Genomic DNA, 27,691 nt, shown 5'->3' on the forward strand with positions numbered 1-27,691 from the left:
GGAAGTGACTCTAGGTCACCTGGAGGCCATCTTTAAATCATCAAATCCCTTTGTCAATTTGTATTTACAGGCTTGCAAATTCTCCACAGTTATTTTGAGGATCCTAAATCTTATCAGGTTTGCCCAGACGTTAGGAGTATGCTGTTCTGGCTGCAGGGCCTTTTTGATAAATAAACCTTAGTGACTGGTCCTTAGATAGGACAGGCCCACTGAAGCAAAGTGTGAGTGTGGATTACCTCCTGGGATTCATTCATCTCCGTTAGTTCAGAGGAAGCTCATTGCTATTCTTCTATCCGGTTTCATGAGCCAACAAATTGAAGAAACTCAAAGGAGAAGTGTCGAGACAAAGTGGGGTGCAGGAAAATCTTGTTCTCAAATTCTCATTCCTAATGGACACAGATGGCTGGCCATGCAAGGGAAGGAAGAGGGGGACCCCGGGTGACATAAGGATAATGGACCACTTGTGTAAGGTTGGAAAGAGTTTGCACCATGGCAGTTTGTGAGGGCTGTGGGACACATAGGTTCTGTTGGCCCACTGAGGCATGCAGATGCTTTTAGAAGTGCAGACAGCCCTCTACATTCATGTGTTCTGCATCAGCTGATTAAACGAACCACAGATTATTGAGAACACATGAAAACATTGCATCTGTGCTGAGCATGCATGTGTACACACACACACACACACACACGCACACACACACACACACACACACACACACAGTAGATTATTGAATCTATTATGAAAAGAAAAAAAAGAATATGGATATGATAAGATAAAAAGGGAGACACTGCCAGCCGCTGCCATGACAAGCAACATGTAAAAGATACCAGTAAGCCATAAGCCATGTGGCAACTTATAGATGAATAGAAATGGGTTAATTTAAGATATAAGAACTAGATAACAAGAAGCCTGCTGCGGCCATACAGTTTGTAAGCAATATAAGTCTCTGTGTGTTTACTCAGTTGGGTCTGAGCGGCTGTGGGACTGGCAGGTAATAGAGATTTGTCCTGACTGTGGGCCAGGCAGGAAAACTCTAGCTACACACACACACACACACACACACACACACACACACACACACACACACACCCCTATCTCTCTGCCCATCTGTACCCTTTCCTCCCATTGCTATTATTCCCTGAACAATGCACAGCAACAACTACTTGCACAGAATTTACATTATAGTTGGTATTATGGTTAATCTAGAGAAGATCTAGACTATTCCAAGGCTGTGTGTAGGTTAAATGCAAATAAACTACATATACCACTTAATAAATATGAGGACTTGGATGTCTGAGAATTTGGTTTCCATGGGAGTTCCTGGAACCGAAGGTAACTTTCAGATACCGAAGGAAAATTGTACTCACCTACATTTCAAAATTGAATTTAAAAAAAAAAAAATCTGGATATGTGGTTTTTCTTCCAGAGAGAGGAAGTTCTGGCCAATACTGGGCTTGCATTCCTGAGCAGTACCAGTTATTGAGAGCTGAGTGAGGGCCTCCATGCCACACCCAGGCCCCACCCCATTACCCTCTTTGTAGTCTTGTTTGAGTCTGTGGCCACAGCCTCTCCACTTACAGGAGCGCTGGGAAAGGGATCTTGGCTTCTGGCTGGCTCATACTGCAGGGAGTTTCTTGTATTTTTAAAGAATGTGTTTAATGATAGTGGGTGGCCACAAGACAAGCATCCACCTCATCCCAGCTGAGAGACACTTGGAGGAGTTGAGCACCAGGCAAACCTGTGTAAGTGTAGCCCTCTGCCTCGCAGGCGGACACTTCTGTCCCCATATTTTCATGTTGTTCCTGTTAGTAAAGACAGATCTCAGAGCCACCTGTTGAATACCCGGTCATTTCTACCGAAGGTTTATTTCTTACGCTTCCCTCCCCCTGCTGAAATGCAGTCGCCTCCCTTCCAATTCCGACCTCCACTGGAGCATTTTTCCTCCTCTCCTGCTGGTTATTCTAACTATTCATGGTGGTGGTGATGAGCTCAGCAGGTATGTGCTGGGCCCTGTGTGCTATTCTTTGTAAGTAGGACCTGCCCTGTGGACTCTGTTTAAGCTAAGAATAAAGCCTTAGAGCACTCGTTTTCCAGATAAAATGTAGCGCGTGGGGGGGGGGGGCAGGCAAGCAGACTGGGAAGCCAGTCTGTGTGAGTCTCAAGCCAGCTCTGCTGCCCTGTATCTGAGTCTCCTAGGGAGCAAGGAGCAATCTCTTCCCCTCCACTTCCCCATGTTTAAATCGCTAATGTGTGCAAATGCTGCTTTTTGGTTATTTCATGAGTTGAAAGAAAGTATAAAAGCCTTTGGATATGTGGCTTTTTTAATATCTTAAGCATTTTGAATAATTTCGGAACAAAATAAAACTTTTCATGGGTGCGGAGAGCGTAAAGCCTCCAAGAGCTCACTGGTGCAGCCTGTGACTTCCTGGAGCTTGGTATTCTTAACTGTCAGATTCTAACAAGCACCTCTCTAGAAAATCGCTTAATGATTAATCTGTCAAGAGAAAACCTCCACAGCCATGAAGCACTGCACATAAAAATATCCTTTAATCGCCAACTTTGGAGAATCATGCCCTGTGATTTCAGCAAGGCTGGGTCGCAGTAGGGCCTAATTGCTCCCCAGTTCCTCAGGACAAAGCCAGGTAAAGAACAAGGGCACAGAGGGAGAGAGAGGGAGAGACCAAGAATTATTCTCACCCTGTGGGCCCTCATTCCTTTCTTAGCCTGAAAAGCATTTTTAAATCTTTGCAAATCAAAGCAACATAAGTAATGCAAACTGGTAAGTTTAATGAAAGATGCAGCACAGCCCGAGTGAGGATGTGAATCCTGGGCCGGAGCTCCACGCTCATCTATGGACTTCCGAAAGTTGGTGGGAAATGCGTGAGTCGAAATCAAATCGGGGTATCTGCTGCAGAGCAATGTTGGCGTGTACCATCTGACTGGTGGGAAGGCTTGATAAAGCAATGTTCACAACCCCTAGAAGTGTGCCGGGCACACACTGGGGAGGCAGGAGAGTCAGAGGGACATGGGTAGGCAGCAAAAGCATGTTGAATCCGTAGATGACCAACCAGCATCCTGTCTCAAGCTGTCCCTCATATTCACAGACTCACTGACTCAGCTCTGAAACCAGCGCTCCCCCCGGGTGTTTTTGTGGTCGTGCCTAAGCAGGAGGGAAGTGGTGATAATTGAAGGACCCAACTCAAGTGTCCCCAGCTGAGGCTGAACGAGGCATCTGCTGCCTTGCTCCCTCTCTGTCACTCAAAACAAGCCTCCTTCTCACAGTTTATTTAATGCCTCACTTTTTAGTTTTCGTGCTCCTTGCAGTCGAAAGGCGGGCCCACGCTGAGTGCTAAAGTGCTGTAGGGTGTTCTGAAACCCAAGAAAGCTATATGTGCCCTTTGGAGAGAGGGTGTGTGATAGGCAAGCTTCATTCAGACCCCAGCTACAGTGCTGCTGTTCTGGTCCGCCCTCGGTGGAAGCCATGATGCCCACCTCCACTGGAGAGGAGGTTTGTACTAAGTCTACGGGTTCAATGTTACTTCTACCAGAAGGACCCTGGTAGACACTCATACTAATCTCTGGGTCACTCAGTCCTGCCACACTGTCCCAGGAACTTGACCATCACATGCAGTGTCCAGGGCAACTTTATAGAACACAACTACAGCACTTGATTAAGTCCCATTTAGTTCCTATACAAAAAGGCAGGTAGAATAAATGACCTCTGACACCTCACATCTTAACATCGTAGAAGTTTGGTTTTGTGTGTATGTAAAGTCTTAAGAAGTCTTTGGCAGGTAGACTTACAGTAGGGGAGTTAGGAACCCATCTCCTGGGGCAATCAAAAAGTCCAGCAGGTCAGGCCTGCTTTCTTTCTGTTGGCATGGTTCTACCTAACTGCAAAGGAGGCTGGGAAATGAAGTTGGAGCTTTCATAGGTAGCCCTGCTGTAGTTTTGGTTAAAATTGTTACCTTTATCATTTCTCTATAGGTAAATAGCAAAACTACTAGGTAAACAGCACTTTTTATGCCTTTAGTTATTTTTCCAAATAACTTTTTTAAAAATTCTTCACAGGGGAAAGCAAGTCTTCATTCTCTTGTGTGCCCTAGTTAAAGATGAAGCCCTTAGATGTCAAGGCTGTGTCGCATTCTCTTCTGTTAATATTCTGCCAACTCTTCCTGCTGCAAATTTTTTTATTAAAAATATTTTTGTCATTGAATAAAAAATTATATAAAGAATATATCCAATCTATGGCCAGCTGTGTCCGACCCTGCTTTTGCAGGTGCTAGACCATGAACAGAACACAGCACTCAGCCTGCAGAAATCCAGCTGTGTCTGACCCTGCACTATGTAGGTACTAGACCATGAATAGAACACAGCACTCAGCCTGCAGAATGCCAGCTGTGTCCGACCCTGCACTATTGCAGGTGCTAGACCATGAACAGAACACAGCACTCAGCCTGCAGAAATCCAGCTGTGTCCGACCCTGCTTATGCAGGTGCTAGACCATGAATAGAACACAGCACTCAGCCTGCAGAATGCCAGCTGTGTCCGACCCTGCTTATGCAGGTGCTAGACCATGAACAGAACACAGCACTCAGCCTGCAGAATGCCAGCTGTGTCCAGCCCTGCACTATTGCAGGTGCTAGACCATGAATAGAACAGTGACACAGCTTTGATTCTTCTCCCACTGTCCTGTGCCCTCCAAGATCTGCTCACTTTTACTGGAGCTTTATTATGTGAACTCTGGTGAGTGGCCTCAGCGTTTGGCTGTTGTTTTACCATGAAGAAAAGAGGCAGTAACAGTGATTGTCAAGCCCATTGTTTAAGGGAAAATATCAGCTCACGCACCAGGAAGACTATAAAAGTCATCCTTGGGTATGCAATTTGTAGTATTTGTACTTCTTTGCAATTCTGGAGGACTCTTAACCTTGCTGAAGAGAAGCAAGTGTCATATGATAAGCCATTCCATGCTTGTATATATGCCTAAAAGAATTGACAGTAAGTTATTAATAATAAGTCGTGTGTGTGTGTGTGTGTGTGTGTGTGTGTGTGTGCCATGACACATGTGTGAAGGTCAGAGGAAAAACTTGCATGAGTTGGTCCCAGAAACTGAAATCAGACTTGATGGCAGTCACTCCCCCCACACACACACACACACACACTAGGCCGTTTCACCAAGCCGGAAAGCAGTCTTACACAGGTGTTTGTGAACACAGCAGTGTTTCTCACATGGCACCCCTGCACGGGAACCACCCAGCTGTCCACTGGGACATGAAAGACTAACCAGAAGGTGGTACAGACATACAATGTAATGACTGGGGAAACCGTTTCTGATACATGCCGAAACCTGAGCGAACATGGGAAAGGTTGTGCTAAGTGAAATGTCAGAGCCAGAGAGATGACTATTTCATGGTTCCACATAAGTAAAGAGCACAGACTAGGCAGCATGTAGGTTTCCAGAGGCCTTGGGGTGTGTGAGGGGACACTGCCCAGTGGGTACAGCGCTCTGTTTGGAATGATAGAAGTGTTTGGGGGATGGATAGTAGTCATACTTGCACAGCCTTGTGTGTTTGTTTAGTGGCAGACAATTATCAAATACTTAAAGTAGTTAAAATGGCAAATTTTATATTATATTCTTCCACAATAACTAGCAGTTACATTGGAAAGAGATTGGATTTGAGCTACTGAGCCAGGCCTGGGTCTTCCTGTTCCTAAGTGTGTGTATGACTTGGGGCAAAAGCTTCATTTCTCTGAATGTCCTTTTGCATACTGTGGGAGCAAATGAAATCCCAAGTGAACTGTGCAGTTGACATGAGCATGGCCATGTCAAGAACCCCAGTGCCTCAGGCCCACGGGAATGGCAAAGCCTTCCTTTGGACTAAGTCTGACTGGTTTAACTAAACCAGTGTATGCAGAAACTCTCAACCGAAACTTGCTCTTCTTGGATCCATCACTGCCTCCTGAGCCTGCCCCCTTACGGAGACCTCCTGCCAAGATTAGCTTAACTGTCCTCCTCGGTCAGCTGTACACAAGAAACCTGCCTCCTCAATCAGTGATATATAATAAATGCCCAGAGTTTCCCGGCTCCTGGTGCTGCATCTCCATCAGAGTGCACGGCCCACCCGATCCCAGCTCTTCTCTACATGTGTCTGTCCTTTTCATTTTCTCATCGCCCCACTCAGGGCAAGTCCAAAGCCATGCAGCTTGTGGCACGTCCCTATAAAAACAAGGGCAGTCCTGCTTTTGGGAAGGGTTGCTGCAGGAAGTGTAACTAGCTTGTCTTGTGGGAACTGTGACTAGCTTGTCTCATAATCTGCACCACGTAAAAGGTAAAGAGAAATACCAATGGTTGCAGTGTTATACTGTCATGTTGCATAGTTGTTTTTTGCCTCTGTAGTACTGAGGATGTATACACACACACACACACACACACACACACACTTATATGGGGCTTGAAGAGAAATACATGATGTATCTGGAGATCAGACATCTTATGATATTAACCATTTTAAACAGAACTGTATTGGTTAGCCTTTCTGAAAGCTGTGTGTGTCACAAGAGATGTGACATGTCTGCACCCAGACAGCTATGTCAAAATGACAATAAGGGAACAGCAAGGAAAGGGGTAGGTGACCGATGAGAAAGAGGCAGGAAGATGTGAACACCCTTCCTCAGTCTTGCTTAAGGCTGGCATCCTGTGGGAGGCTGAATGGGACCCTGGGGAAGGGTCAGATGTCATTCTGACTGTTTACAAAGATGTTGTCTATGCAGAACACATTGAGAATGATAAATCTGCAGGTCATTGGTAATGACGAAGGAGTCAGTCATCAGAAAATCACTCTGGAATGAGGTGTGTGTGTGTGTGTGTGTGTGTGTTTAAATATTCACTTTCTGTGGAGATTCAAGAGTAAATTCCATCACTTTCATCACCAAATTAGAATCTACCCGCTTTTCTCACTCCCGGCACATAGCGCATGCCCACCTCCCAATAAGTGCTCAGTGAGTGACTGAGGGAAGAGTCGGAAGAACCAAGGAGCTAGGGAAAGAACGGAGCTATCTGCAAAGGCACGTGTCAACAAGACCCGCAGCAGCTGTGTACAGACGGGGCTGAGCTGAAAACGATCTCTCTTCTCTTTTGCAGACCAGAAACTACTCTCCTGGGACCATTCCTAAGCAAGAGATACCAACACTGTGACATATGCCGGTGCCACCGCCACCGCCACCACCACCACCACCTCCTCTGCCTCCACCTCCTCCGCCTCTGGGGGCTCCTCCCCCTCCACCCCCACCAGGGCCCCCGGTAAGGCCTGTTTGTGTTTCTCTCTGGTTGACTGTGGAGCACTGGCCTTGGAATGATCTTGACCAGGAGCTTGGTGGTGGGATGCAGGTGATGCAGGTTCCCAGGAGATGCAGGTTCCCAGGTGATGCAGGTTCCCAGGCAATGCAGGTTCCCAGGCGATGCAGGTTCCCAGGTGATGCAGGTTCCCAGGCGACACCTTAGCATTCTGGCTCCACTTGCTTTGGGGTCTAATCAGCCTGGACAAAATGCTTCTCTCCCCTGCTCCCCCACACATCTCATTTGCACCTTACTTCAGTCTCCATGATTTCCCCCTCCATTCCCACCACGTGGTGCAGGCTGGCCCTGTCTCCCTAAGTGACTTTCCCTCTCACTGGGCACTCTGGTGAGAGGCTCCTGCTGAGGTCAGGCCCATAAGACACTGAGACGTCAAGTTGCATGTGGGGTGCCATGCAGAAGGTGGTGAGAATACCCTGGCTTCGGTCCCCCGGTTCTATGTCCAGCAAGTTATATGTTGGGAGAAAGCTACAGGGAAATGGGATTCACTGACAGAAGTTTCCTGTGTCTGAAGCAATGAATCTAGTCTACTTCTATCCAGGCCACATACTTTTAGTTTAATCGTTTGATTTGTGTTAGAAGAGGACCACAGAGGGTTTTGTTCTGTTCTAGAACAAAAATTCATCCTCAGCACCAGTGACATTGAGACCCCTGTAGGGAGTTGCTGAGCTGTACATTTTAGGATACTTAACATCCCCAGTCTCTACCTATGTAACGGCAATAATACCCCTCAAGTGTGGCAATAAAAAAAAATCCTCAGACACTGTGTGGTGGAGGAAAAATATAGACGGAATAGGAATAAGTATTGAAGTTTCACTGATGAACTTGACCCCAGTGCTCAAATTCAAGGTCATTGCCACATGGTGATGAACAGTTTGTAGATACAGAAAACAAATGGGAAACTATTCATGGAGCCTAGATTTGCTGACACTGAAGAAATGCAACATCCAGAAAAACAGACACATCAAAGGTAGATAGTGGATCTGGGGAAATGACCCTTTGCAAACACGGCTGGTGACATGCACGTCTCGAGCTTCCTCGATGGTGAACAGTTCTTTCTAGAGTGTTCCAGAGAGGAAACAATAAACCCATGTGCATCACTGCATAGTCAGGTCATTTTTCTTTTTAAGAGTGGTTAAGAATTTAACCCTAAAGTGACCAAAAAGAATTTATACAAAGGTATGCACAGCAATACATTTTAGACTTGTGAAAAAAATAATAGTATATGAGAACTAAATTTTTTATGTTACACTGCACATTAAAAACTGCACCATAGCACACTGTTAATTAAAAATGACATATATGGTTATTACTTTTAATATTATTGACAGCATGCCTTTGCACATAATGAAATCTCTTGTGTAATTTACATCATAAGTAGAAAAGATCATTGATAAGCTAATATTTAATATTTCATGCTGGGCGGTGGTGGTGCATGCCTTTAATTCCAGCACTCGGGAAGCAGAGCCAGGTGGATCTCTGTGAGTTTGAGGCCAGCATGGTCTACAAAGTGAGTTCCAGGACAGGCACCAAAACTACACAGAGAAACCCTGTCTCAAAAACAAAACAAAGCAAAACAAAATAATATTTCATTAGGAAATTCTTTGGTTAATTTTTTCGTTGTCTCTCTCATTCATTTCTTTTTTTTTTTTTTTTTTTTTTTTTTTTTTTTTTTTTTTTTTTTTTGAGACAGGGTTTCTCTGTGTAGCTTTGCGCCTTTCCTGGAACTCACTTGGTAGCCCAGGCTGGCCTCGAACTCACAGAGATCCGCCTGGCTCTGCCTCCCGAGTGCTGGGATTAAAGGCGTGCGCCACCACCGCCCGGCTCCTTTTTTTTTTTTTTTTAATGAATGTCTCGTGGAGGAAACAGGTCACTTGGAACAGAAAATAACTATGTAAATTTTAGTATTTTAAACACAAGTTTCTGCAATCTGGAAAATTTTTTACCATATGTATTAAAGGCAGAAATAGTTAATGTTGGTATTTACAGAGTTCTTATAGATTGGCATGAAAAGGATGATGGGAAAACAGATTTTCAGATTTAGAACATTTCAGATTTTTGGATTTCAGATTTTTAAATTCAGGATGCTTACTCTGTAAAATCTATTTGCAACAATTCCAAAACCCAAAAATACCAAAATGGAATCTCCTCTTGTCTCATCATTTCTGATGAGAAATAATCCACCTGTAGTGAGAAAACATGATTCATCTGCTTGGTTGACCATGGGAGACTTCAGAATTGACCACAGTGTTGCAATCAGGCCTTAGAACTCTTAGGGAATGCAAAACTAGGATTTCCTAAGAGACAATTTTGTGGTGTCGGTCACACAGCTTAAAAATGAATGTACTCCGTGATCCAGTTTCACTCCAGGCAACCCTTCTTTAGGAAATTAGTGATGGGAGCCGGTGGAGAAGAAGGACACCGAGGGAACAAGACCCCTGGACACAACAGGGCTGATGCACACACAGACTCAGATGTCAGACTCACACACGCACACATCTGTCAGATCGGGTCCCAGCTCTGAGAGAGGAGGGAGACTCAAGCCTCTGTTTCTAACCCATCAGCTGTCTCCAATTGATAAGCTCACGGAGGACAACTTAGCTTTCTGCAGTGGCGTCTCACTGGGCACACACACCACCCTTGGGGCAGCCCATGCCCGTGCCCGCGGCAGATGCCAGCACAACAAACCCAGCGGTGCTTTTGGACGGCTGTTGTCCTCACACAGTTCTCGTCGGGGCTTTTTTTCTTAACCTTACAGATCTTTCGCTTATCTAACAGCCTCTGATTTTGTTTTTATAGGTTTCTTGTGTGTACAGATGTGTATGTCTCAGCATCTGTATGTGTTTCTTGTGCTTTTTCTTTGGCTCTTTTTTTTTCTATTTGCTTGTTTTGTCCTATTCTTTTTTTGTATGTGATTATTATTTTTTAGATGCATATCTGTACTCTAATGAGAGAGAGAGAGGGTGTGTGTGAATTTGGGTGGGTGTGGAAGTGGAGAGGATCTGGAAGGAGTTGGAGGAGGGGAAAATGTAATCAGAATATATTGTATGAAAAAAATCTATTTTCAATCAAAAGATAAAATATATACTAAAATCATGAAAATAATAAGCATTTCTGATGTTCTGAAAAAAGAATACATAGCTATATGACATTAATAACAGTAACCAAAAAAGAAAGCAAAAAAAAATTAACTACTGGAGAGTCAAAAGTTGTTTCCCAGTGCACAAAACAGCATGCTAGATCTTCATTAAAAATCATATTCCAATTAGCACATAATTTCCAAAGTACAATTGCTTCAGGAAGATTACTCAGAAAAGCTGTAGGCATCCAGTCCAGAGTTGTTGGGGGACAGCAAGATAAGCCAGGGAGCAAAGGTGTTTGTTAGGCAAACCTCAGCGTGATCCTTAAAACCCCCAGAAGAGCAGAATGAGAGAACTGATTCCCCAAAGTTGTTCTCTTATCTACACACACACACACACACACACACACACGCACACGCACACGCACACGCACACGCACACGCACACGCACATGCACACGCACACGCACGCGCGCGCACACACGCGCGCGCACACACACGCACACACACAACACACACTAATAATGATGAATAATTTTTGAGTTGATGGGGAAGAATACTATGGAAATCCTAAGAATCACACAGAGTTTACATCTCTTTCCTTACATATTGGGGATCAACCCATGGTCCACTCACAGAAAACCGTGGCTCTGCTACTGAGCAGCACCCACACACACACACACACACAGCCCTTTCTTACGTATAGAATACTTGTGATTATGTGGGGAACTATGCCTCTAAAGTGGACCTGCACTAGGATGACCTTATATCACAAGCCATCTGCTGTCACACAGCAGGAGAGGCAGTCATAATCTGCCTAAGCAAGCACTTCCACACATCTAGAATCTGGGCAGAGCTACAGAGAGCTTGGCAAGCTGCAGCCTGGGGTCCAAACCCGGCCGGTGACCAAGGTGCTTTCCAGCCAAATAGCTGGGGTGAAGAATTGAAAGAAAAATATTTCATGATGCATAAAAATGACATGATATTAGCATTTTAGCCCATAAATAAAGTTCGCTGGAACACAGATACACACGTCCATGTATATCATCGGGGCCTGTGTTTCCGCTGTAGCGCTGGCGTGGCAACCAAGAAAAAGGTTATTTGATCAAAAAGAACTCCCTTCTTGCTTGTGGACCTGTGTGTTAATAATTGATTTAATTCTTACTGCTATGTTTTTAATTGGGGCAGTAAATATTTTGTGGAAATGATTTCTCTTTCGCTACGGACAGTCACATGGGCTATCTTTCATTTGGCTCCTTGACCCCAATCCCTGGAATATTTACTGTCCGGGCCCTTCCAGGGATGAGTTACCAATAGCAGCCCTGCAGCCCAGCTGGCCTGTGTGTCTCTCCAGCCACCAGTGATCTCTGCACACTTCTATCATGTCTTGTCCTCCTCAGCTTTTCCTCTCAGTGACTTCCCATGACCTTTGGCAGGCCCAACCCAGCTTTCACAACCTGGGGCCTGCCTCCCTCTCCAGCTCCTCCTGAGCCCCTCTCCCAGGGCACTCCCCACCATGGTTTTTATACAGCTGTTCCTTCCCTAGGAACTTTCTACTAAAATCAAAGTAGAAGTCCAGTCCACAGACCCCACTGGCTTGGGTGCTTTTTTCAAAGTCCTCCTTTGGAGCAGTAATTGTTTTTTAACTATGTTTTTATTTTATTTGAACTATGTTTGCATTTATTTAATTTATATTTTTTTGCATCGGGCTTGAAACAGGCAGTCAGCTTATGAAGGGAGGGAAGGAAGAAAGAAACAGAGGGATGAAGGAAGGGAGCGGGAGGTGAAGGAGAGAGGCAAGGAAGGAAAAGGAAGAATGAGTGAATGAGAAGGGAAATTGGTGACTATCTGAGTCAATAGGGTTAAGAAACAGCTAAAGTTTTCATAACTAGTGGACAGGGCTCTACCCATGTGTTCAAGTCCAATCAATAAGACATTACTCAGGACCCCAGGGACCATGGGAAGTGAGACTAGACTCATTGAATGCAGCACTGAATGCCATGCATGGGCAATGGGAAATTGTAATCAAGAGCCTGAAAAGATGGGTGGTGGAGAAGAATTACCAAGAGGAAACGTGGAGGGGGCTCAAGGAGACTCTGGATAACTCTCTCTGCCTTGTTTGTTTATCTGTTTGCTGTAGTAACCTGGGACCCTATGCGAGCTTGGCAAGCACTTGACTAGTTAGCAGCATCTCCAGCCAACCAAACACAATCTGGCATGATAGAGTTTATGACCCTGGTCAGAACCAGGACAACCAGATATCTTGAGTTCAGGGTTCTTGGTAAACATATTTAACAAGTCCTTTTTCAAAACTGGATTATTTTATAAGGAAGTGCACAGATGGGCCTAGACGTTCCTGATGCCTGACCAAATTTTGATTGATTGCGAAGATTTCTCCCTCTTGCCTTTCACCATCCCCTACCTCCCAACTCCAGACATGTGCATCTCGGTCATGGCAGAAGAGGGGGCGGGCTACATGGGCCTTGGGATAAGCTTCTGCTCAGCCAGGCAGCTCTACCCTCATGTCTCCCACCCTTTCCTGAAACCACACCCCCTCCAGTTTTTTCAGCTGTTCTTCTTTTTCCTGTACCTTTAAAATCCAGTAAGCCATGTAAATTACCTTGGGGGGGGGTTGACTCACTTATAACTAAATTATTATTGTTGCTTTGTTTATAGGGTGTGGTTTGTTTTTAATATCTGGGGTTTTTTTTAAGCCTACAATGGATTTGGATTTGAAATGCAGCAGAATCGCACTAAACTTTTGTTTTCAAATCCTCTTGTCCCTTTGTGTTCAAGTACATTAGATGTGGTGAGAGAACACACTCCATAAGGACATGTGGATTTCATCTGTCTGCCATGGTCCCCCACAGAACAAAATGTAGGCATCACTGACCAGATGACAAATTTGGGAGATTGGTAGCCCAGACAGAGCCTGCCGGTAACATTCATGCTTGTAGCATGTGTATTTATTCATCAAGTAGGTCTAGGGGTTTTCCTGACATTTGTTTTAATGTTCCCATTCAAGCTAGAACATCCTCAGAGGGAAACGGTTGTCCCAGAGCTGGTCATACCACGTTAATTAAACATCAAGGAGGAACTGGCTTGGCTGTCATTGCTTTACCATGAGAGGCAGCAGCACACTGATGCAGAAGATGCCTCAGTGCCATGCATTTCGCCTACCTGTTCTGAAGACGGTGTTTATTAACACTGCTGAAGGGAAATGATAGTGGGCCCTCGCTGTTCGTTCGCTTCTTACTGTTTGTCAAGTTGTTTCTTTAGGAAACTTGGTGGCATCATTTTCCTCCTGTGGACTAAGGGTTCGTGGGCCAAGTTGTCTTCTTAGAGTTGACAGTATCAGCCATGACTTACATGGGGAGATTTCCCTGCCTCCTCTGGCATGCAAGGGCCTCTGATAAGGAAAGCAGTGTGGGAAATGCACTGTTCTCTGCAGTCCCATGAGATACTCCGGGAGTCTTGTGTTTGATGGCATTGAGGAAGAAGTGGGGGTGGGGAGAACTGGGTGAAAGGAAGCTTGATAGAACTGCGTATTCTATGTGCTCTGGAAAGGGTAATTTGCATGTTCACTAATGCATTTGCAATAATGAAGGGCTCACAGATTCTTAAATACCGTCATTCATGTGTGCTCTCTTGTCACGCTGGTGTTTTGATTGGTGCTGCTAACAGGGGACTGGAGTGTTTTCCCGGGGACCCAGTGATCCTGGAAGGAGGAGGAAGCTTTTGCAGTTGCACCCTCTATGCGGATTGTACTAAGCTGGCTTTTTCTTATGTTTACCAGTCTACACAATGACCCCTTTGTCTCCCAGTGACTTTAAAAAACCTGATTCCTTTCTGTGTGGATTTGCATAGTGGGCAGTAACAATAGGTCTGTGAAAACCAAGCTGGTTTTTTTTTGTTTTTTTTTTTTTTTTTGCAGCAGATTTTCTGTCTGCATGAGAGGTGTGTCAGGACCTGCCACTCATGCTTGCAAAGGGCCATTCAGGACAACATTCGAATGTGTGTGTGTTCCGCGGCAGCTGTGAGGTAGGCAGGTGGCATGCACAGAACGCAGAAGCCTGTATGGTATCTGGTTGTACGGTGATGATGCCCAGGAGCTGGCGGGAGCCCACAGTACCAGCGTTCCAGCCAGCAAGCCAGAAGGGCTTTCATCACGTGGACCTGACCTGAGCAGGCGCCACCCCATGCAGCACCTACAAGGAAGGGAAGGGAAAATTGCACAGTGATCAGAGAGCCCTCGGATACAGCCAGGTACTGGAGCCGAGACTCCAGGCCAGAGCATTATTCACACCCCAAGCTGCTGGGTTGGGGCCTGAGGGAGCTTGAAATCCCACCATCACTAGCTGTTCCTAGAAAACCACAGCCATTTCATCCTCCCAGGCCTGTCTTCATCTGAGCCTGGTTGTGATAAGAAGGGACATCCTAGAGCCTCTGGGGCCTTATGTCTTTTGCCCCAGCTACTCTGACTTTTGCCTTTCTGGTCATAAAAGAAATATCATGTGGTGACTGTCAGTGAGACACCGGCCTGAGCAGGTGTGAAAGCCCGAGGCGGGGTCACAGCTCCACAAACAAACGCTCAATGGTAAGCAGTGCTGGGGACTCCTAAAGTCCTTAGTAAAGGGCCAGGCATGCGGTGACATCGCAGCAGAGTGCGCCCTGGTTGTGTTGATGAAAGCACTCATCGTGTGCCCTCAGATGAAGGCCGTGAGGACAGACACCAGGGTCGCCTGTCACCACGGGCTTTTCAGGCAGGGAATTTTTTTGCTTATTTTTGAATAATAATTCCTCCACTTTCTCACATATTGAGTGAGCTTGGCCAGCACTTTTCGTTGATCTGCATCTCCAGCCCCATTGTTCTTATTTTTAATCATTCCAAGAAATATGCCTTTAAAAAAAAGAAAAGGATGAGCAATGACCTGCCAGGGGGCTGGCTGAGTGAGACTGTGTAAAGATGATGGTGTGTGACGGTCGGGTGCCCAGGCACCTCCTGAGCAGCTGCCAGGCCTGGGCCCTGTGCCAAGCCCTCCACATGGATGACTTACATTACAGTCAGAATTCAGTAGGGCCAGCGCTGGTGGGCCAGGGGAGGGAGCTGAGGTTCAGAGCTGAGGTTCAGAGAGGCACTGACAGGCTCAATGTCACAGACGCACTCAGTGGTGGAGGCAGATTCCTCTACAGCTCCTGAGTGTGTACTGACGCATTCTGCCTTGCACCCTCGAGGCACCAAATCGTTGTAGGACCTCTACCAGCAAGCCGGGAGTGATGCTAAGCTCTGCCACATACCCATTGGGTTGTTCTTAATGAGAGCGCCTTCACAGCAGGTGATGCTATCCTCCTCTAAAGATGTATTAACTTTTATTTTATGTGTATGAGTGTCTTGTCTGCATGTATGTCTGTGTACCATGCGCATACAGCCATCTAGGGGACCAGAAGAGGGTATTGGATGCCCTGGAACTCAGGTTACAGACTGTTGTTAGCCACCCAGTGGGTGCTGGGAATCAAACCTAGAACTTCTTCAAGCACGAGAGCTCTTAACCACTAAGCCATCTCTTCAGCCCCGGGTGATATTATTCCTAGTTTTAAGAAGCGCAGAGGGCCTAAGAACTTACCCAGAGGTGCGCAGCTACTCATCTGATAAGGCTGAGGTCTGAACTCGGGCAGGATGGCACCAGACCTGATCTCCAGTGTGAGTGTGAGGCCAGCTGCCTTTTGCTCGAGAACAGAATGCACCGAGGGTATGGAATTCTCAGCCACTGCTGGTGCCCTCTGGAATCTGCAAATTAGAGAATTAATGGATCACATTCCCCAAAACTTGGACATGGCATCCAACTCCTTTCTATATCTCAAACTGCTTCTGGAGTTATTCTTTTCTTTCCCATTTCCCTTTTTTTTTTTTTTTTTTTTTTGTGGTTCCATTATTTTTCCATTTATGTATTAGTTTCTTCCTTTAAATTTAAAAAAAGGGGGGGGGAGCAGTTGGGCCTCCAAATAAAACTGTGATGTAGCAGCAGAGAATCACATTGAGGAGGAGGTGGGGCCAAGGCAGAGGAACTGAAAGCCCACTAGAGATGAGCTCGCACAGAGTCTCTGCTCCCAGGGATGATGAGCACACAGTGGGGACAGTAAGTGCCGGATAAGCTCGGCGGCAGCATGATCAGTCCCTTCCTGTGACCAGACCATCATGTGAGGCCTGAGCTCAGTCTGACAGAACTCCTGGGTCTCTTCCTCAGAAAAGTGTAGATTCCTGAGTCCAGAGCAAAGCATGACGCTGCTCAGACAGAGAAATGAAGAGTATAGATCTGGTTTCCCGGTCCCAGACCAAGGGTGCATTGGTAGTATAGTAGTGAGCAGAATCCCTCCTATTCCCAGATCAGAAGTCTGAGCAGTATATTTCCTCTTCATTATTTCCTACCTCTGGAAAGTGTTATTTTTAAAAGGGGCCCTTTGCCCCCTAAGGAGTCACCCTCCTCTTCCCAAGCTGGCTCCTCCCATCATTTGAGTACTCTCCTGAACGGGGTGAGGAATGAGAGAGGGTCTTGGGGCTAGTGGTCACGCAGCAGCTGGAGAGCGACGTAGAGTCAGCAAGCTATGCCAAGGCCAATGCCAGACGCCCAGTAGACACCTGCCTCCTAGCTTTATTTCCTGGGTTGGCACTGAGGTCACAGGTAAGGCTGCTGTGAGCTGGCTAGCCACTGCCTCATACCTTCCACCTGCCTTTGCCCTGCGAGCCCAGAGCAGGTTTTCTGCCATGCTGTGTAAGAACACCACCAATACCTCCAGCCTCCACTACGAATGTTCTGTAAAGCAAACGCAATTATGTCAGACAGAGCCAACTCAGGAGCAGCAACAATGAGCACCTGGGAGATTATTGAAAAGCAAGAACAAATCCTTCAGCACAACCGTCCTCGTCCTCATCTGTTATTATTTTCTCAGAGAATAGACCCCGCACCTTCGCTCTCCGCTCTCCACAGAGGTACTTTAAGGCTCACAGAAAGCACACAGTGCACCTGCTTTGTAGATGGTAGCAATAGATTACCATTTTAATAAGATCCATTCACGGGGGCAGGGGTGTGTGTGCCTCTGACTAGGTTTCAAGAAGCTGACGGCAGGACTCCGCCTGCACCTGCACGTTGAGTGTTGGAGCACAGAAGTGTGAAAATGTGTTTGTGTCCTGTAGCCTTCTGTCTGGAATGCATTGTGGGAAGCTGTGGGCTTCAGCAGGGAGCTTGTAACGACATGGGCTGCTGTGTAGAAAAGGCAAAAACATGAATTTTAGAGTTAGGCAGACTGAAAACTGAATCACGGGAGCCGTTCCCAAGCAGTGTGGTAGATGAATGACATACCAACTCTGAGCCTCAGTTTCCCCATGGATTCATGAGACTAATAATGGTCACTCCCTGGGGTCCATTGACTCGATCACAGAAACTTCAAGAAGGAAGGAATTGGGTTTTTTGTCTGGTTGGCTTTTGCTTGCTTGTTTGTTTGTTTGTTTCCATGCCTTGCCTGGCACACAGTGACATTTGTAAATACACATCAAATGGATGACTCCTATGCTAACTGTGAGGATCCGACCAGAGGATGACAGCGGTTGCTTGCCACGTGTCTAAGTAGCAGCAACAACTGTTCCAGAGAGCAAAAACACATCCAGTCAAAGGTCCATGTCAATGTGAAGTAGCCAGGATAGACAGCAGAAGTTAAGGTCAAGATTGGGAGCCCCAAGGCGACAGTCGCCATTAGTCCGAAAGGAGTCCAAAAATGGGGAAGAAAGAGCGCTACCTGAGGTTGTCTGTGGTTCCGAACTCACTCTGCCAGGCTGCCCTGCCCATGGATTCTGTGGATCCATTCTCCTGGAAGTGCCCTTCCCTTTTGTTCATGCTGAGTTGAGTGGACGCGCGTCCACGCTACACCGGGAAGCACCTGGGACAGCAGATTTGAAGCACATGGCCTTTGCCGGGGCTCGGCTCCACTGTGGTGTCCTCGTGGGGGAGTGTCTTACCCACTCCAGGGAAATGGCAGCACAATTCAAACACTTCAAACATTTGGAGAAGGCTTTGCTTTGTTGTTGGACAACAGCAGTAGCAGACCAACACACTAGCAGAAGGGAAGGCCACCTGTCTCGGGATGGTTTCACAGCCAGAGCAGGATGGGAATTCTAGCTGGCCTGGCTCTCAGCCCTCTCCTTGGGTTCTATAGCAGCTCCAGGAAGCTGAGGTCCAATGCTATGACCTGGTCTTTCTCTGTCTGAGCCAAACATTTATTTACTTTCTACTGACAGGAAAATTGGAATGCAGGTAGAATATTTTCTTTGTACTAGTTGTTATTGAAAAAAGAGAGAGTTTTATAATTAGTTCTGATTTATTTTACTTAATAACACATCTATATATTTAAGCAGTTTTATATATATTTTTAAAGTATTGGGAGGTAAACAACTGGTTGTAATGCAGATGAGATGGACTATGAGTTGACCACTGTTGAAGCTAGAGGTCACTATACTTCTGACCATTTGTATATGGTAGTAATTTTCTGTAACTAAAAAGAAACCTCCATAGACCTTAAATAACCCTTGTGACTTGGCAGAACCAGGAGACTGTACAGCCTGCTTACACTAATTCAGAGAGGTGTTCAGGTGCTTTTTAATTTAGCAAAATGAGATTTGTATCAGCAGGAATCTGCTTGAAGTTATATGTTGCAATGCTCTGTATCAAGCTTTCCCCATACAGCGAGGTGCTGAAGTTTTAGGATTTGATATTATGGGGGTATTAGCTGCTTTGCCATCCCAGGGGTCCCCTGTAACCACTGGGCCAATCAGTGGCAATCAGTGGCATCTAGGTAGAACCATTGCTGGGTCTCACCAGGACTGCTCATCTCCTCTCTGTCCCCACGTTCCTTAGGTGATGGTGTCAGGTGTGGAGGATGGCTTGGATAAGTGCAGTAGCCAAGACGTTGGAGCTAGGTGTGTGTGAAGTCTATGAAGCTTAGTATTGTTTTCTCCAGCCGGCCTCATCAATGCCTTCTGTGTGACCTCAAGCTCCTCTGCCCCTCTATAGAATAGCCCCATTCTCATTCTCTCTCCCTTCCTCCCTCCCTCCCTCCCTCCCTCCCTCCCTCCCTCCCTCACCACTCCCTTCTTTCCTTTCTCCCTCCCTTCCTGCCCCACTCTGTTTGCTAAGTAATGTCTGAAGAAAAGACTACTCTAAAATTTCAAATGTTTTGTTCTGTTTTTTGAGGCAAGGTCTCATGTAGACCAGGTTGACTTTGAACTCACTACATAGCAAAAGATGAACTTGAACGTCTAAGTTTATGCAGTTCTGGGAATTGAACCTAGGGTTTTGCGCATGCTAGGCAAGCATTCTACCAACTGAGCTACATCCCCATACCTTAAATGTATCGGTCAAAGGATGGATTTTAAAACAAAATGGGAGGAGTCTGGATGATGGGGACATGACCACACCATACCCTTCCCAGGGCTCATAACAGAATCAGTGAGAGTCTTTGAAAAACCCCACAACTCATACAAAAACACACATGTTCTTGCTCTATGTTGGAAATAACTTTTTAAAAGGGCATCTCTGTCAGGATACACTCTTTTAGTACATATTACTTGCATGTTGCCTTCTTCCTTTTTGCTGGAGAATCAGTGCATTTCTCCAGAGGCCTCATTCTCTCTGCTGCCAAATACAGACGTCTCTCAGGGCTCTGACATAGACACAATAGTATGCCGGGTTTCTGATTTGGAGTGCAAGTCTGGAGGATATGCTCAAAGTCTCTTTTTGGCAATGGAGACTTTTCCAGGGCAATTACAATAGCACCTTCATATTGTCACTCAAAATAGGGAGTCTCCAGTACCTTACTGAATAGGTGGACAGAGTCCCATGATCTCTCTTGGCATGCAATGCAGAGAAAAGATGAGAGAAGTAGGTCATTGGGAATAATTTGGAGTCTGCTGAAGGTAGATCCTTTACCCTGCTGGGAACCCATGTGTAGCTGTACAGAGGCTGCCTTGCATTGTACAGAGCCACCTTGAGTTGCATAGAGCCTGCCTTGCATTGTACAGAGCCACCTTGGGTTGCATAGAGCCTGCCTTGCATTGTACAGAGCCACCTTGAGCTGCAGTGCTTGGGAATCCCGGGCATACCGACTCACCCCTGAAAACCAGCAGCAGCAGCAGCAGCTGTGCAGAAGTCACTCACCACCTGGTCAGTTCAGTGGAGCCTGGCTTCTGCACCCACAGCTGTCCCCACCACACTCAGTAGGAGACGCCCACTGAGACAACTGTCTTTCTAGAAACAGATTGAGCTGTCCCCAGGCAGAACACGTGACTGGACCCTTGTTCCTGTGCTGCGGTGGGCCCACATCCCCAAGTGTGTGCATGGCTTTGCTGCCTGCATTTGTTGGCTACTCAGAAAAACACACAGACTACATCCAAGGAGCGGTTGACTCTAAGGACTCAAATGCTGGAGGTGCTTCAGCGGTAATGCGGTTCAGAATCGATGGACAGATACCTGCTGTTTCTGGACGCTTATGTGGAGAGTCCGATCAATTCCTGGCAGCCTTGCATTATCTTAGCATCCATTATAGATGATCTGCGAGCAAGGGCAGAGCACTTGGCCCTGCTCAGCTGCTGTGCAGTGGTTGCTGACGTCTCTTCCAGATCTCCTGGTTCCTGAAGACGCTTGCTGGAATGCTGAGCCCCTGATGTGACTGGAGTCCCTAGATGGACCAACCTGTGACACAGACTGGGTCCTAGTGTAGAACTGGGGTGGGCCAAGTACACATGGGTCACACAAGTCATGAAAACCAGATGGGGACCTGCTTTTATGATGTTTTATTTATTTATTTTTATTTTACAAATGGTATTACTGCTCCTTTTATTTTGATTTTTGCATTTCTCCTTTTCTCACACTACCTAGACTCCTTGCATTGCCTCGTCTATGCTGCCAGAGTTAGAAAATAAAAATATAAAGCACACAGTTTAAGTCAGTTGAAAACCAAAACAGCCAGGTGTGGTGGCACACACCTTTAAGCCCAGGACTCGGGAATCAGAGGCAGGTGGATCTCCGGGAGTCCCCTGCTAGCCAGGGCTACATCATGAGACACTATGTGAAAAAAAATAAGATACAAAAATTCAACTAATAAGTAATTGCTTTAGAATAAGTGTGGAGCAAATGTGGCGAAACTTATACATACAATAATCATTGAGCTTAATTCAAACTTGAGTGTCCTATTTTATCGGGCAGTCTTAGCCTATGTTTATGTTTCTTGGATATGTGTATTTGTAGATAGATAGATGTCTACAAAATAGCTCCTTTATAGACGTGCTTGCTTTTCCTCACCACAAACCCAGGACTCATCTGGTCATTTGTATGTTCTGGGGAGCTAAGAATATTTCTCCTGTCTTCTTTTTTTAAGTGTATGCATCTATTTTCTATTGTGGATTATCTTACGTTGGGACTGCTAGTCATACTTGACCAGGTTTGGTTCCCAGCACCCACACTGTGACTCACAACCCTCTGTAACTCCAGTTCCAGGGGATCCCAGGCCTGCTTCTGACCTTCTCAGGCACACTCACATTACATACACACAGGCAGGCAAAACACTCAGATACATAAAATAAAATAAAGAAATAAAAAAAAAAAAAAAAAAACCTTGCTTCCACAAAGCCTTCCTAACTCCTTTTTATAATTGGCTTTTGTGGAGTTTGTTTGTTTGTTTGTTTGTGGCAAAGTTGTTGTTGGTTTGGTTTTTTATTTGTTTTGTTTTTGTTTTCATTGTGACAAGGTCTCACTCACTCTGTAGTCCCAGAGCTATCTATGTAGAGCAGGCTAGTTTCCAACTTGCAGAGAGTCCTTGCCTCTGCCTCCCAGGTACCAGAATCCACTATACTGTGCATGTGATTTAATTCCCAATAGCCTTTATTCTTAGCAGTTTCAGTTCTTAGGAAAACTGAAGAGAAAATAATGTCCCCACATACTCCCTGTCCCACTGCAAGCATATCCCCCACAATGAAAACCAGATTTTTCACCAATGCTTAAAGATTCTTCATTTTTCAAATCACTCTTTTGATAGTGGCATTTCTCAGAGTAAAGAGAAAAATTTCCAAAGATTATGATTCTTAAAGATGTTTATGTGGTGGTTTTCTACAGTGAGTGCCTTACATTCATATTACAGCATGGTCTTATTTTCTGCCAGTACAGTGTGGTTATTAAAATGAAATTAACTGTACTATAGGTCAGAGGAGTAGCTGGCAGGTCAAGAGCAGCTGATACCTAAGTGAATTCATTCTCTAGTCCTTAAAGCGTCTAGGGCAGCAGGATGCTTCTCAGTCTTGGAATTTTCCAAAGCAGGGCTGCACCTGCTTCCTTCGGGGTGAAACACCCTGGGCTCACAAAGAGGCAGAGACCCATCTGCCTACAGAAAGGACAACACAGCAGATCCGGGGTTACGGAAGCGAGGGTTGCGTCAGCCCACGCCACGCCAATTGCATCGAGTCCCAGTCAGCAGACCTAATTTTAGGAGGTGCAAGACAGAAAGACAGTCGAGAGGAACGAACTAAAAATAATTCCTCTCTATTCCTTGCGGTTCACGTCCTCAGACAGTCTGAATATGTTCTGCTTCAGCCAACGAGGTCCTTGTCATGGCACAGTGGGACCCGGGTTCTGTTTCGAGTCACTGCAGCTGTGATGACCTTCCGCTTCTCTCCTGGCATCCAGTCAAACCAGGGATACTGTTAAAATAATCTTCAAGGACAGCATGAGTGAGAGCATGCTGTGCGAGGCATACCTCTGGGGTACCCACAGGCCTCTTCTGCATTATCATGGAGAACATTTATTTTCTTATTTATTTATTTATTTATTTATTTATTTATTTATTTATTTATTTATTTATTTATTCCAAGACAGGGTTTCTCTGTGTAGTTTTGGTGCCTGTCCTGGATCTTGCTCTGTAGACCAGGCTGGACTCGAACTCACAGAGATCCTCCTGCCTCTGCCTCCTGAGCGCTGGGATTAAAGGCATGCGCCACCACCGCCTGGCTTATTTTCATTTTTAATTCACACTGTTTTTATCACATTGAAGGACAAGTTTGATTTGAGTGGATTTTTAGAGTTTAACATGTATAAGGCATTGGGCTAAGTACTGGAAAGATGGCTTCAGACAGAATTGCTACCTTAAGGGACATACTTGAGGGGATATATGCATGTCAGGATGGGCATGGTATCCAAACACTGGCTTTAGGTTGCGAGTAAGATGTGCTCAGAAATCCTTGTCTGGTGTTGGATTGTCAGAGACCACCTGAGGCCAGGCAAATTCAGTGACCTGTGTGAAGTTGTTGATGACAGGTAGGATAAAAAGGCTTTCCGTTTTTCCACCATTTCTCTGCAAAGCTGCTGTGCTCATGAATGGTGTGTGTGTGTGTGTGTGTGTGTGTGTGTGTGTGTGTGTGTGTGTGTGTGATTTTGCCTTAGTTTGGGCAGCAGAAGTCTTACAGAGGCAGTGAAGACATGAGACCCCCCTCCATGCAGAAATCTTGAGGCAGTAGACTCCTATGGACAGCAGTCAGGCATCTAAACAAGTCTCTTCTCACCTCATGCTCAAAGCCCAGCTGCTCCTGGCCTGCTGGACCAAACTCTGTATGTGTACGGCTGTTGTCTAGAAAAGACTCACAGGATGAACTGTTTATTCTGATTCTTGAGTGGGTTCCTGGAGAAAGTCTGCCCGCTGGGCCTGGGGAGAGGATTGGGTTTCAGTAGGAAGAATGGGAACAGGAGCCTGCATCAGGCAGGGGGGGAGTGTGTGAGAACTGGGATGGAAACGGGACCAGGAACAAGGAACTTGGCATGTACAGCTGACATAGTGAAGTTGATGGTAACATGCACCATGGCCACATTCTGGAAGGCACTAAACACCACGCCAGTGAAGATTTGTCCTAATCCTAAGTGTAGGTCACCTTAAGCATGAGAAGATTGTAAGGAAAATGACATGAACACTTAACTGGAGAGGAAAAAGTTTGAAAGCGAGAGTTCCTTGGGGAAACCATTCAAATCCATGACTTCCAGACACCCCACTTTTCGCCCACATTTCTGCTCCCACTGCTGAGATCACAGCCCTAGTCTAAGCGGTCAAAGTAAGAAATAAAAGGACTGTGGACACAAGAAAGTGGTGGCAGATGAGAAGGAAAGTAGGAATTGGTGTCTTTGGGAAGGAGAGGTGGTAGGAAGTAAAACTAACTATGGAGGGAGAGGGTTTTTGTTTTGAGTCTGGTTGACTTGAAGGACGCTCCTGGGATGTATATCACAAGTGAACTAGCAGGTGGTGTACAGAGGTTATGTGTGCTCTTCTGTGTGCTCCTGTGTACACATATGGGAAGTGGTGGGAAGGGCCTGGCGGGGCTGCTGAAAGGAAGTGGCGTCATTCCAGCACTCCATGGCATACATGGGTGCCTGAGGCTTACAGACACCCAGTAGGCTAACTCTCACCGGAACGTGTCCTATCAGCTTCTGGCACCACGTGTGGACAAACTGCACTGGTAGACAACTAGACTGGCATCGAAGAGGACCCTGGCAGGAATGCCTCTCCTTTCTCTTTAGGAAAAATGCCAGGTGTGAGTGCTCTGAATGTAGAAATTTCCTTGTATCATAGGTGTGTTGTTGTGGAATATTATCTTAACTACGGAAAGGTGTGTTGTGTGTGTTCATGCTGCATTTGTTTAACTATGTAAGATGGGTTACATTTGTTTCACCTTGCCTGCCTAAGGCACCTGAATAAAAAGCTGAACAGCCAATAGCTAGACAGTAGAGGGATAAGCAGGGCTGATGGGCAGAGAGAGAATAAGCAGGAGGAGGAATCTAGGCTCGATAAAAGAGAACAAGGGAGAAAGAGAGGGTGATGCCTGGGGCCGGTCAGCCAGGCAGCCGCCAGGCACAGAGAAAGCAGTCAAAATAGGGCATACTGTGTAGATGAAGAAAAACAGGTTACATTAAGTTATACGAGCCAGTGGGACAAGCGCAAGATAAGGCCGAGCATTCACAACTAATAGTGAGTCTCCATGCCTTGATTTGGGAGGTGGTTGGCCGTCCAAGAAATCATGCTACAGTGCCTTATGGCTGTGACATGATAATGAGTCAGGGAGACCCAGGGACGTCACACCAAGGTGCCAGTGGGACTAGGAAGAGCCTGGCTGCTTGAGGACATGGCATCTCAAAAATGTACCAATTACTGAAATGAAATACTGCAGGAAGCTGGCAGGTAAAACAAAGCAACAGCATGTATGAGTGAGGTTTGAGTATGTACCTGGTGTTTGCTCTTTAGGGCCAGTTTTTGGAATCACAGAGATGATAAGTCTACTGAGATGTGTGGAGTTGTAATCTAATTAAAACGTCCACACTGTTAACTTTTTAAATTCTTTTTTACACCTATTTAGTGTGTGTGTGTGTGTGTGTGTGTGTGTGTGTGTGTGTGTGTGTGTGTGTGTGTGGGCGCGCGCGCATGAGGAGGCCAGAGAACAACTTGAAGGAATTGGTTCTCTGTTTCTACCATGTAGCTCTCAGGGCTTGAACTTGTCATCAGGCAAGGGTCTTTCCCTGTTGTTTTTATTATATGGAAGCATCAGCTATTGACCTGCCGATGTGAGAATCTCAGTCTCTTGTAGCATCCTCTCACCTCTCCCTCCCGTCTTCTTCCTTCTGTGAGGTTTTTACTGCTCTGCTCCTTGATTCCTTCGTGGTACCCGGATGTGTAAGTGCTGTGCTGTGGTAGTCACCTGTTGCTCGGACACAATCCCTGACTCAAACAACAGTTTCGGACGGAGGCTTCAGTCCGTGATTGGCTTGCTCCAGTGCTGGAGTCTGAGGTGTGGAAGAACCTCAAGGTGGGAAGGGAGTATGGCAAAGCAAAGCTGCTCACACCATGGTGTGAAGCAGAGGCAGAGACAGGAAGGGGCCGAGACAAAGCACTCTTCAAAGGGAAAACTCCCAGTGACCTACTTCCTCCCGTCAGGACTGAACTCCCAACATTCCAGTCACCTCCCAAAGACACCATCAAATATAGAATCCATCAATGGATTAACCCATTCATAAGGTCAGAGCCCTCATGCCCCAGTTACTTCCCAAATTTCTTGCCTGGGAATGTCGTTAGCACCGGGGACATAGTTTTCCGTATAACACACCTGTGCTGTTCACCGTCAGCATGTGACAATACGCCTTGACTCTATTGTGCAGGGTGTGGTTACTGGAACCTTTACCACTGTCCCATCTCTCCTTTATCTCTCGTTTGCTGATTTTTCTCTGCCACATTTTATTTCGTTTATATATTTCAAGTTTCATGTGGTAAGATTGACTCTCACAGAGAGGGTGACAGCTCCGTGATGACAGCACACATTTAGATTTGTGCCATCGCCGCTGCCAATCAGGCCACAGTTCAGTTCTACCCCGCTCCAGAGCTCCCCCTTTCTACCCCCTTTGCAGCCACACCCTCCTTCCGTCAGGGTCCCTGGCAGCCCCTGACCCTCCTTTTATTGTCCCATTCTTACCCAGTTGCTGGGTGTTGCCCCACATTTTGTTAGCTCGGCCCCTGCTGAAGGGCGTCCCGGCGGTTTCCAGTTGTTTCTGCTGCTCTTGTTCCTTTGCTTCTTCGTATAAATTTAAGACTCGCCATGGCGATGTCTATTTTTAAATCTTACTGGGCTTTTGACTGGAATTGCACTTGAATCTATACATTGACCTGTTCTCTTTACTGCATTGTGTCCTCCGGTGGACACAGTGTACATCTTTATTGATTTAGACCTTCCTTTCATCAGAATTCTATGGTTTTCAGAACCCATACCTTGTGCGTAGTGCTATGTATTTCTTTTATATTTGGAGGTCTTTTAAAGTGTTTTTAAATGTTTGGTTTCCAGTAGTTTATCCCCAGTTTACAGTCTCGCTTGGTTTCTGTGGACTGACCCCATACAACTACGACCTTGCTGACTCTCCTTTCAGCCCTGCCCACTGCCTGGTTGCTCATTCATTTCCCTTCACTACCTTATTGCTAGTGCTGGGATTAACATTATGATGGTAAATGAGTCTTGCTATTCCTGACAGCAAGAAGCTACTTGCCCACTGAGTCTGTGGTTAGCCAGTGGGAATGAAGCTCCCTTCCATTCTGTTTGCAGAGAGCTCTCATCATGAAAGGCTGTTGATTTTTGTTGAGTTTTGATGCCTTTTCTTAATCAAACGATGTGATTGTGTGATTTTTTCTTCATCTTTAC

At 45.9% G+C, this 27,691-nt stretch overlaps 1 protein-coding gene across 2 annotated transcripts in view; it reads left to right on the forward strand.

Annotated features, from left to right (window-relative positions):
* Nucleotides 1-27,691, forward strand: part of Wipf3 (WAS/WASL interacting protein family member 3) — a 77,415-nt gene that overhangs the window by 16,843 nt on the left and 32,881 nt on the right. For both annotated transcript variants that reach the window (XM_015985780.3, XM_015985783.3), the window contains exon 2: nucleotides 7,143-7,301. In XM_015985780.3, the coding sequence (XP_015841266.2) occupies nucleotides 7,200-7,301 (102 nt within the window). In that variant the 5' untranslated portion in view covers nucleotides 7,143-7,199. The remainder of the gene's footprint in view (nucleotides 1-7,142; nucleotides 7,302-27,691) is intronic.

Source organism: Peromyscus maniculatus, chromosome 3 (assembly GCF_049852395.1).
Source record: "Peromyscus maniculatus bairdii isolate BWxNUB_F1_BW_parent chromosome 3, HU_Pman_BW_mat_3.1, whole genome shotgun sequence".
NCBI classification, from domain to species: Eukaryota; Metazoa; Chordata; class Mammalia; order Rodentia; family Cricetidae; genus Peromyscus; species Peromyscus maniculatus.